At 54.7% G+C, this 12,087-nt stretch overlaps 1 protein-coding gene across 1 annotated transcript in view; it reads right to left on the bottom strand.

Moving 5' to 3' along the window:
• Window positions 1–12,087, bottom strand: part of parp2 (poly (ADP-ribose) polymerase 2) — a 110,880-nt gene that overhangs the window by 83,400 nt on the left and 15,393 nt on the right. Inside the window, exon 2 of the mRNA XM_072567523.1 lies at window positions 716–857. Within this exon, the coding sequence (XP_072423624.1) occupies window positions 716–857 (142 nt within the window). The remainder of the gene's footprint in view (window positions 1–715; window positions 858–12,087) is intronic.

Genomic DNA, 12,087 nt, shown 5'->3' on the forward strand with positions numbered 1-12,087 from the left:
AGAGAGGGGGCTGACTGAGAGAGATAGAGAGAAAGGAACAGAGAGAGGTGGACAGGCAAAGAAAGAGAGAGAGACATAAAGACATAGTGAAAGACAGAAGGAGAAAGGGAGAAAGGGAGAAAGAGAGAAAGAGAGAAGAGAGAGAAAGAGAGAAAGAGAGGTGGGGGGGGGCAACTGACAGAGAGTGAGAAAGAAGGATAGACCGAGAGAGGGAGTGGGAGACAGAGAGAGAAACAGGGATAGACCAAGAGAAAGAGAGAGGGAGCGCAGGAGAGTGACCGAGAGAGAGAGAGAGAGAGAGATAGAGAAAGAATGAGAGAGGCCCAACCAAGAGACAGAAAAAGAGGAATAGAGCGAGAGGGAATGGGGTCCAAGAGAGACTGTGTGTGTGTGTGTGTGTGTGTGTGTGTGTGTGTGTGACAGAGAGAGAGAGAGAGAGAGAGAGAGAGACACCAAGAGAGTGAGAGACAATGAGAGACGCAGAGAGACAGCAATTCAAACTGGGGATGAAGAGTGTTTGGGAGTGCGGACAACGGAGGCAAGCAGAGATATGAAGGTTGTGGGACTGGAGGAAATCATAGAGATGGGGAAAGGGTGGTGGGTGCGGAAGGGAAAAGTGGGCGAGCAGAGGGAGAGGTGAGGGTTAGGGGCGATGGAAGGATTTTGAAGTTTTGAAGCAGAGAGCCCTTTGCCGAACACTGCCCTCGAGACTCACCGCAAAGCCTCTGAGAGATCCTGCTCGTGTTCCGTCGAGTAAACGTTCCAGGATCCGCCATCCCCTTCCCATTCCCAGCGACAAGCCAACTCGTCAAGACCCCCCTCCTCTTCCTCATCGTCCGCCATCCCTCTCTTGCGGCCTGCAGGGAGAACACCAGTCCCACCATCACAACTCTCACACACACACACACCATCAAGGTTAATCTTATCGATATCTCGGCTTGTGCTGACAAGTGGCAAGTAATATTTGTGCCAGACAAATACCAGGCTATGACCATCTCCAACAAGAGACGATCTCAACACCGCCTCCTGATGTTCAATGGCGTTACTGCCACTGAATTCCCCCACTACCCACATCCTGGGGGGGGGTTTACCGTTGACCAGACACTGAACGTGGACCCCCAGCCCAGTATAAACCCAGCGGCTACAAGAGCAGGGTCAGAGGCTGGGAATCCTGCAGTGAGTCACTCCCCTCCTGACTCTCCCACCCCCCAGAGCCCTGTCCCACCATCGACAGGCCAGGAGGGGGGAGGGAATACTCCCCCACTTGCCCCTGGATGGGGGGGGGGGGGCAGCTCCGACAACACTTGACACCGCCCAGGGACAAAGCAGCACCCCCCCCCCCAACCCCCAGCTCGATTGGCCCCACCCCCACAAACCCCCCGCTCCCTCCCTCCACCCCACCTCCCGACGCTCAGTCGCAGCAGTGTGTACCGTCTACAAGACCCACTGCAGACCCTCACCGAGTGGCTCCTCAGACAGCACCTTCCCAAAACCCCCCCCCACACCCCTCTATCATCTAGAAGGGGGGTGGGGGAGGGGGTCGCAGATACACGGGGAACACCACCCCCCTCCCCAACTCTGAGCCACTCCCCGTCCCAGCATCTATCGGCCGTTCCTTCCTGGGGTCAGAATCCTGGGATTGCCCCCCCCCTCCCTGAGGGACATCGTGGGTCTACCCCACAGCACGCGGCTAAGATGGCAGCTCACACCCTCCCACCTTCTCAAGGAGGGCAATAAATGATTTTTTTAAAAATCCCTCTGAGGCACAGAATCGTTGAATGATACAGTGCAGAACTACACGCAAGACTGAAGTACCTAGTAGAAGAGTCACAGCACTCCATCCGCTCCACCTAGGGATTCCTAAAAATCATCCAAAACACCAAAATAGAGGAAGATGAAACAATGATCTCATTCAACATAAGAGCACTGTTCACCTTCATCAACATCAACCTGGCAAAGGAAACACTCACCACACTTTTAGAAGAGACTATCACACACACCCCAACCACCATCAATCACATTACCAACGAAAACATCATGAAGCTAGTGGACCTGTGCCTCACCACCCACGTCCCCTTCAACAACATAATCTACAAACAAACCAACGGCACACCCATGGGATCTCCGCTATCAGGATTCATAGCAGAAGCGCTAATGCAAAGACTACAACAAACAGCCCTACACCAACCATCAAACCAAAAATCTGGGTCCGCTACGTAGATGATACCTTTGTGATCACAAAACGAAACAAAATAGAAGAGACATTTAACATAATTAACAACACCCTCACAGGCATAAGGTTCACCAAGGAGGAAGAAACTGAAAACAAACTCACATTCCTGGGCGTCACAGTCAAAAGAAAAGACAACGGAGAACTACAAACCTGCGTATACAGAAAACCGACAAACACTGACCAAATACTTAACTACACCAGCAACCATCCCAACACACACACAAATGAAGCTGTGTCAGAACACTATTCCAACAAGCCACCTCACAATGCAGCACAGACGAACTTCAGAAAACAGAGGAGAACCACCTATACAATATATTCAAGGAGAACGGAGACTCAAAAAATACAGTGCGCAGATTCCTCAAGAACAAACCACGACGAGCAGACCAAACACAGCCAGAAACCCTATCCATCTTACCATACATCAAAGAAGTTTCAGAAATGACAGCCAGACTACTAAGACCCCTCGGGAGTCCTAGTAACACACAAACCCACCAACACTCTCAAAACAAAAACTAAACAAACATAAAAGACCCAGTACAACCCATGGACAAAACCAACGTCATCTACAAAATTCCATGCAGGGACTGCCACAAACACTACATAGGACAAACAGGAAGAAAGTTAGCCACTAGGATACACGAACACCAGCTTGTCACAAAAAGACACGACCCTCTCTCCCTCGTAGCCCTATACACAGATGAAAAAAACCCCACCATTTCGACTGGGACAACACATCTATCCTGGGACAGGCTAAGCGAAGACATGCCAGAGAATTCCTAGAGGCCTGGCACTCCAACCACAACACCAGAAACAAACACATAGATCGAGATACCATCTATCAACCCCCTCAGAAAACACACAGGAAATGACATCACCACAAACCCCAGGAACCCCATCCAGGAGAAAGCAGGAGACAACAGCTTCGCTTCACTTGGAGGTCTCCACTGATGATGTTACCGAGCCAGGTCATGAAACGTCTGGATATCAAACCTACAGCTCAGCGAGCAAACCTACACCCTGGAGCTGTTTTCCCTGGAGCGTCGGAGGTTGAGGGGGTGACCTTACAGAAGTTTATAAAATCACATGGATAGGGTAAATAGACAAGGTCTTTTCCCTGGGATAGGTTTAAGTTGAGAGGGGAAAGATATAAAAGGGACCTAAGGGGCAAGCAGAGGGTGGTGTGTGTGTGGAATGAGCTGCCAGAGGAAGGGGGTGGAGGCTGGTACAATGACAGCATTGAAAAGGCATCCGGATGGGGACATGAACTGGAAGGGTTTGGAGGGCTACGGGCCAAATGCTGGCAAACGGGGACTGGATTGGGTTTGGGATAATCAGGACGAGTTGAACCGAAGGGTCTGTTTCCGCGCTGTTGGTTGAGGGGGGGTGATTCTTTCTCGCTCAAAGATCTGAAGGCAGTGGCCTGGCAGTACGATCGCTGGACTGTTAGTCCGGAAACCCGGGCAACGTTCCGGGGACCCCAGGTTTGAATCCCACCGCGGCAGATGGCGGGATTTGAACTCGGCAAAAAACCTGGAACCGAGAGGCTGACGGTGACCTGGAATCTCTTTGCCGACTGTTGCAAAAACCCATCTGTTTCAGTAGTGTCCTTTTTAGGGAAGAAGGTTGCCTTCCTTACCCAGTCTGTCACTCCAGACCCACAGCACTGTGGTTGGCTCTTAACCGCCCCCTGGGCAATAAGTGCTGGGCCTGGCCCGAGATGCCCTCATCCCTCGAATGAATAATAAAATAAAAAATCTGGAACTGACCGCCTTGAGAGATGCAGAACCACTAAGTACAGTGTAAAGAAAATACTTCTGAGACACCACGACTCTCTGCCCCACTCCCCCGCTGTCCTCAGCCTCCCGTCTACAAGCTTAACGAAATCCCAAAGAACCTCAGTATTTCCCCGAGTGGGAAAAGCCTTCCAGACTCAGGAACGACGGAGACCTCGGGCCTGATTCCGTTTGACAGCACCCCACGCATGTTCACTCTTTCGACTGATGGGCCCGCCCAGCAGTCTCAAGGGGATGGTTTCCTCAGCCTCTGACGCTCCAGGGAAAGCAGCCCCGGCTTATTCAGCCTCTCCCGATAGCTCAAACCTTCCAACCCTGGCCACACCACTGTAAATCTTTTCTGAACACTTTCACGTTTCTGAAAGGACTGGGGCCAGATTTGTGCACAAACTGGGTGCGGTGTGACACTGTGGGATCCGACTGTGTACAAACTGGGTGCAGTGTGACACTGGGGGATCTGACTGTGCACAAACTGGGTGCGGTGTGACACTGGGGGATCTGACTGTGGACAAACTGGGTGCGGTGTGACACTGGGGGATCTGTCTGTGTACAAACTGGGTGCGTGAAACACTGGGGGATCCGACTGTGTACAAACTGGGTGCGGTGTGACACTGGGGGTTCCGACTGTGTACAAACTGGGTGCGGTGTAACACTGGGGGATCTGACTGTGTACAAACTGGGTGCGGTGTGACACTGGGGGATCTGTCTGTGTACAAACTGGGTGCGGTGTGACACTGTGGGATCCGACTGTGTACAAACTGGGTGCGGTGTGACACTGTGGGATCCGACTGTGCACAAACTGGGTGCGGTGTGACACTGTGGGATCCGACTGTGCACAAGATGGGTGCGGTGTGACACTGTGGGATCTGTCTGTGCACAAATTGGGTGCGGTGTGACACTGTGGGATCCGACTGTGCGCAAGCTGGGTGCGGTGTGACACTGTGGGATCTGTCTGTGCACAAACTGGGTGCGGTGTGACACTGTGGGATCCGTCTGTGCACAAACTGGGTGCGGTGTGACACTGTGGGATCCGTCTGTGCACAAACTGGGTGCGGTGTGACACTGTGGGATCCGACTGTGCGCAAGGTGGGTGCGGTGTGACACTGTGGGATCTGTCTGTGCGCAAACTGGGTGCGGTGTGACACTGGGGGATCTGTCTGTGTACAAACTGGGTGCGGTGTGACACTGGGGGATCTGTCTGTGTACAAACTGGGTGCGGTGTGACACTGGGGGATCCGTCTGTGCACAAACTGGGTGCGGTGTGACACTGGGGGATCCGTCTGTGTACAAACTGGGTGCGGTGTGACACTGGGGGATCTGACTGTGCACAAACTGGGGGCGGTGTGACACTGGGGGACCCGACTGTGTACAAACTGGGTGCGGTGTGACACTGGGGGATCCGACTGTGTACAAACTGGGTGCGGTGTGACACTGTGGGATCTGTCTGTGTACAAACTGGGGGCGGTGTGACACAGGGGGATCTGTCTGTGTACAAATTGGGTGCGGTGTGACACTGGGGGATCTGACTGTGTACAAACTGAGTGCGGTGTGACACTGGGGGATCTGACTGTGTACAAACTGGGGGCGGTGTCACACTGGGGGATCCGACTGTGCACAAACTGGGTGCGGTGTGACACTGGGGGATCCGACTGTGCACAAACTGGGTGCGGTGTGACACTGTGGGATCCGACTGTGTACAAACTGGGTGCGGTGTGACACTGGGGGATCCGTCTGTGCACAAACTGGGGGCGGTGGGACACAGGGGGATCTGTCTGTGTACAAACTGGGTGCGGTGTGACACTGGGGGATCCGTCTGTGCACAAACTGGGTGCGGTGTGACACTAGGGGATCCGTCTGTGTACAAACTGGGTGCGGTGTGACACTGGGGGATCTGACTGTGTACAAACTGGGTGCGGTGTGACACTGGGGGATCCGTCTGTGCACAAACTGGGTGCGGTGTGACACTGGGGGATCCGTCTGTGCACAAACTGGGTGCGGTGTGACACTAGGGGATCCGTCTGTGTACAAACTGGGTGCGGTGTGACACTGGGGGATCCGTCTGTGTACAAACTGGGTGCGGTGTGACACTGGGGGGATCTGTCTGTGTACAAACTGGGTGCGGTGTGACACTGGGGGATCTGACTGTGCACAAACTGGGTGCGGTTTGACACTGGGGGATCCGTGTGTGTACAAACTGGGTGCGGTGTGACACTGGGGGATCTGACTGTGCACAAACTGGGTGCGGTGTGACACTGTGGGATCTGTCTGTGTACAAACTGGGTGCCGCGTGACACTGGGGGATCTGTGTGTGTACAGACTGGGTGCGGTGTGACACTGAGGGATCTGACTGTGTACAAACTGGGTGCGGTGTGACATTGTGGGATCTGACTGTGCACAAACTGGGTGCGGTGTGACACTGTGGGATCTGACTGTGTACAAACTGGGTGCGGTGTAACACTGGGGGATCTGACTGTGTACAAACTGGGTGTGGTGTGACACAGGGGGATCTGTCTGTGTACAAACTGGGTGCGGTGTGACACTGGGGGATCTGACTGTGCATAAACTGGGTGCGGTGTGACACTGGGGGATCTGTCTGTGTACAAACTGTGTGCGGTGTGACACTGGGGGATCTGACTGTGCACAAACTGGGTGCGGTGTGACACTGGGGGATCTGACTGTGCACAAACTGGGAGCGGTGTGGCACTGGGGGAACTGTGTGTGCACAAACTGGGTGCGGTGTGACACTGGGGGATCTGACTGTGCACAAACTGGGTGCGGTGTGACACTGGGGGATCTGACTGTGCACAAACTGGGTGCGGTGTGACACTGGGGGATCTGTCTGTGCACAAACTGGGTGCGGTGTGACACTGGGGGATCTGACTGTGCACAAACTGGGTGCAGTGTGACACTGGGGGATCTGACTGTGCACAAACTGGGTGCAGTGTGACACTGGGGGATCTGACTGTGCACAAACTGGGTGCGGTGTGACACTGGGGGATCCGACTGTGTGCAAACTGGGTGCGGTGTGACACTGGTGGATCTGACTGTGTACAAACTGGGTGCGGTGTGACACTGGGGGATCCGTCTGTGTACAAACTGGGTGCGGTGTGACATTGGGGGATCTGACTGTGTACAAACTGGGTGCGTGTGACACTGGGGGATCCGACTGTGCACAAACTGGGTGCGGTGTGACACTGGGGGATCTGACTGTCCAAACTAGGTGTGGTGTGACACTGGGGTTCTGACTGTGCACAAATTGGGTGCGGTGTTACACTGTGGGATCTGACTGTGTACACACTGGGTGCGGTGTGACATTGGGGGATCTGACTGTGTACAAACTGGGTGCGGTGTGACACTGGGGGATCTGGCTGTGTACAAACAGGGTGCGGTGTGACACTGGGGGATCTGTCTGTGTACAAATTGGGTGCAGTGTGACACTGGGGGATCTGTCTGTGTACAAACTGGGTGCGTGTGACACTGTGGGATCTGTCTGTGTGCAAACTGGGTGCGGTGTGACACTGGGGGATCCGTCTGTGCACAAACTGGGTGTGGTGTGACACTGGGGGATCTGTCTGTGCACAAACTGGGTGCGGTGTGACACCGGGTGATCTGACTGTGTACAAACCGGGTGCGGTGTGACACTGCGGGATCTGACTGTGTACAAACTGGGTGCGGTGTGACACTGTGGGATCTGACTGTGTACAAACTGGGTGCGGTGTGACACTGGGTGATCTGTCTGTGCACAAACTGGGTGTGGTGTGACACCGGGTGATCTGACTGTGTACAAACTGGGTGCGGTGTGACACTGGGGGATCTGACTGTGTACAAACGGGGTGCGGTGTGACATTGGGGGATCTGACTGTGTACAAACTGGGTGCGGTGTGACACTGTGGGATCTGACTGAGTACAAACTGAGTGCGGTGTGATATTGGTGGATCTGACTGTGTACAAACTGGGTGCGGTGTGACATTGGGGGATCTGACTGTGTACAAACTGGGTGCGGTGTGACACTGGGTGATCTGACTGTGTACAAACTGGGTGCGGTGTGACACTGGGGGATCTGACTGTGCACAAACTGGGTGCGGTGTGACATTGGGGGATCTGACTGTGTACAAAATGGGTGCGGTGTGACATTGGGGGATCTGACTGTGTACAAACTGGGTGCGGTGTAACACTGTGGGACCTGACTGTGTACAAACTGGGTGCGGTGTGACACTGTGGGACCTGACTGTGTACAAACTGGGTGCGGTGTGACACTGTGGGATCTGACTGTGTGCAAACTGGGTGCGGCGTGACACTGAGGGATCTGTCTGTGCACAAACTGGGTGCGGTGCGAAACTGTGGGATCTGACTGTGTACAAACTGGGTGCGGTGTGACACTGGGGGATCTGACTGTGCACAAACTGGGTGCGGTGCGAAACTGTGGGATCCAACTGTGTACAAACTGGGTGCGGTGTGACACTGGAGGATCCGTCTGTGCACAAACTGGGTGCGGTGTGACACTGTGGGATCTGTCTGTGTACAAACTGGGTGCGGTGTGACACTGTGGGATCTGTGTGTGCACAAAATGGGTGCGGTGTGACACTGCGGGATCTGACTGTGTACAAACTGGGTGCGGTGTGACACTGGGGGATCTGACTGTGTACAAACTGGGTGCGGTGTGACACTGGGGGATCTGACTGTGCACAAACTGGGTGCGGTGTGACACTGTGGGATCTGTCTGTGTACACACTGGGTGCCGCGTGACACTGGGGGATCTGTGTGTGTACAGACTGGGTGCGGTGTGACACTGGGGGGATCTGTCTGTGTACACACTGGGTGCCGCGTGACACTGGGGGATCTGTGTGTGTACAGACTGGGTGCGGTGTGACACTGGGGGGATCTGTCTGTGTACAAACTGGGTGCGGTGTGACACTGGGGGATCTAACTGTGTACAAACTGGGTGCGGTGTGACACTGGGGGATCTGTCTGTGTACAAACTGGGTGCGGTGTGACACTGGGGGATCTGACTGTGTACACACTGGGTGCGGTGTGACACTGGGGGGATCTGACTGTGCACAAACTGGGTGCGGTGTAACACTGAGGGATATGACTGTGCACAAACTGGGTGCGGTGTGACACTGTGGGATCTGACTGTGCACAAACTGGGTGCGGTGTGACATTGGGGGATCTGACTGTGCACAAACTGGGTGCAGTGTGACACTGGGGGATCTGTCTGTGCACAAACTGAGTGCGGTGTGACACTGGGGGATCTGACTATGTACAAACTGGGTGCGGTGTGACACTGGGTGATCTGACTGTGTACAAACTGGGTGCGGTGTGACACTGGGTGATCTGACTGTGTACAAACTGGGTGCGGTGTGACATTGGGGGATCTGACTGTGTACAAACTGGGTGCGGTGTGACACTGGGTGATCTGACTGTGCACAAACTGGGTGTGGTGTGACACTGGGGGATCTGTCTGTGCACAAACTGGGTGCGGTGTGACAGTGGGGGATCTGACTGTGTACAAACTGGGTGCAGTGTGACACTGGGGGATCCGACTGTGTACAAACTGGGTGCGGTGTGACATTGGGGGGATCTGACTGTGCACAAACTGGGAGCGGTGTGACACTGGGGGAACTGTGTGTGCACAAACTGGGTGCGGTGTGACACTGGGGGATCTGACTGTGCACAAACTGGGTGCGGTGTGACACTGGGGGAACTGTGTGTGCACAAACTGGGTGCGGTGTGACACTGGGGGATCTGACTGTGTACAAACTGGGTGCGGTGTGACACTGTGGGATCTGTCTGTGCACAAACTGGGTGCGGTGTGACATTGGGGGATCTGACTGCACAAACTGGGTGCGGTGTGACACTGGGGGATCTGTCTGTGTACAAACAGGGTGCGGTGTGACACTGGGGGATCTGACTGTGTACAAACTGGGTGCGGTGTGACACTGTGGGATCTGTCTGTGCACAAACTGGGTGCGGTGCGAAACTGTGGGATCTGACTGTGTGCAAACTGGGTGCGGTGTGACACTGCGGGATCTGACTGTGCACAAACTGGGTGCGGTGTGACACCGAGGGATCGAACTGTGTACAAACTGGGTGCGGTGTGACACTGGGGGATCCGTCTGTGCACAAACTGGGTGCGGTGTGACACTGTGGGATCTGTCTGTGCACAACCTGGGTGCGGTGTGACACTGCGGGATCTGACTGTGTACAAACTGGGTGCGGTGTGACACTGGGGGATCTGACTGTGCACAAACTGGGTGCGGTGTGACACTGTGGGATCTGTCTGTGTACAAACTGGGTGCCGCGTGACACTGGGGGATCTGTGTGTGTACAGACTGGGTGCGGTGTGACACTGAGGGATCTGACTGTGTACAAACTGGGTGCGGTGTGACATTGTGGGATCTGACTGTGCACAAACTGGGTGCGGTGTGACACTGTGGGATCTGACTGTGTACAAACTGGGTGCGGTGTAACACTGGGGGATCTGACTGTGTACAAACTGGGTGTGGTGTGACACAGGGGGATCTGTCTGTGTACAAACTGGGTGCGGTGTGACACTGGGGGATCTGACTGTGCACAAACTGGGTGCGGTGTGACACTGGGGGATCTGTCTGTGTACAAACTGGGTGCGGTGTGACACTGGGGGATCTGACTGTGCACAAACTGGGAGCGGTGTGACACTGGGGGAACTGTGTGTGCACAAACTGGGTGCGGTGTGACACTGGGAGATCTGACTGTGCACAAACTGGGTGCGGTGTGACACTGGGGGATCTGACTGTGCACAAACTGGGTGCGGTGTGACACTGGGGGATCTGACTGTGCACAAACTGGGTGCGGTGTGACACTGGGGGATCTGACTGTGCACAAACTGGGTGCGGTGTGACACTGGGGGATCTGACTGTGCACAAACTGGGAGCGGTGTGACACTGGGGGAACTGTGTGTGCACAAACTGGGTGCGGTGTGACACTGGGGGATCTGACTGTGCACAAACTGGGTGCGGTGTGACACTGGGGGATTTGACTGTGCACAAACTGGGTGCGGTGTGACACTGGGGGATCTGTCTGTGCACAAACTGGGTGCGGTGTGACACTGGGGGATCTGACTGTGCACAAACTGGGTGCAGTGTGACACTGGGGGATCTAACTGTGCACAAACTGGGTGCAGTGTGACACTGGGGGATCTGACTGTGCACAAACTGGGTGCGGTGTGACACTGGGGGATCTGACTGTGGACAAACTGGGTGCGGTGTGACACTGGGGGATCCGTCTGTGTACAAACTGGGTGCGGTGTGACATTGGGGGATCTGACTGTGTACAAACTGGGTGCGTGTGACACTGGGGGATCCGACTGTGCACAAACTGGGTGCGGTGTGACACTGAGGGACCGACTGTGCACAAACTGGGTGCGGTGTGACACTGGGGGATCTGACTGTCCAAACTGGGTGTGGTGTGACACTGGGGATCTGACTGTGCACAAATTGGGTGCGGTGTTACACTGTGGGATCTGACTGTGTACACACTGGGTGCGGTGTGACATTGGGGGATCTGACTGTGTACAAACTGGGTGCGGTGTGACACTGGGGGATCTGACTGTGTACAAACAGGGTGCGGTGTGACACTGGGGGATCTGTCTGTGTACAAATTGGGTGCAGTGTGACACTGGGGGATCTGTCTGTGTACAAACTGGGTGCGGTGTGACACTGGGGGATCTGTCTGTGTACAAACTGGGTGCGGTGTGACACTGGGGGATCCGTCTGTGCACAAACTGGGTGTGGTGTGACACTGGGGGATCTGTCTGTGCACAAACTGGGTGCGGTGTGACACCGGGTGATCTGACTGTGTACAAACCGGGTGCGGTGTGACACTGCGGGATCTGACTGTGTACAAACTGGGTGCGGTGTGACACTGTGGGATCTGACTGTGTACAAACTGGGTGCGGTGTGACACTGGGTGATCTGTCTGTGCACAAACTGGGTGTGGTGTGACACCGGGTGATCTGACTGTGTACAAACTGGGTGCAGTGTGACATTGGGGGATCTGACTGTGTACAAACTGGGTGCG

This window comes from Chiloscyllium punctatum, unplaced genomic scaffold (genome assembly GCF_047496795.1).
Source record: "Chiloscyllium punctatum isolate Juve2018m unplaced genomic scaffold, sChiPun1.3 scaffold_458, whole genome shotgun sequence".
NCBI lineage: Eukaryota > Metazoa > Chordata > Chondrichthyes > Orectolobiformes > Hemiscylliidae > Chiloscyllium > Chiloscyllium punctatum.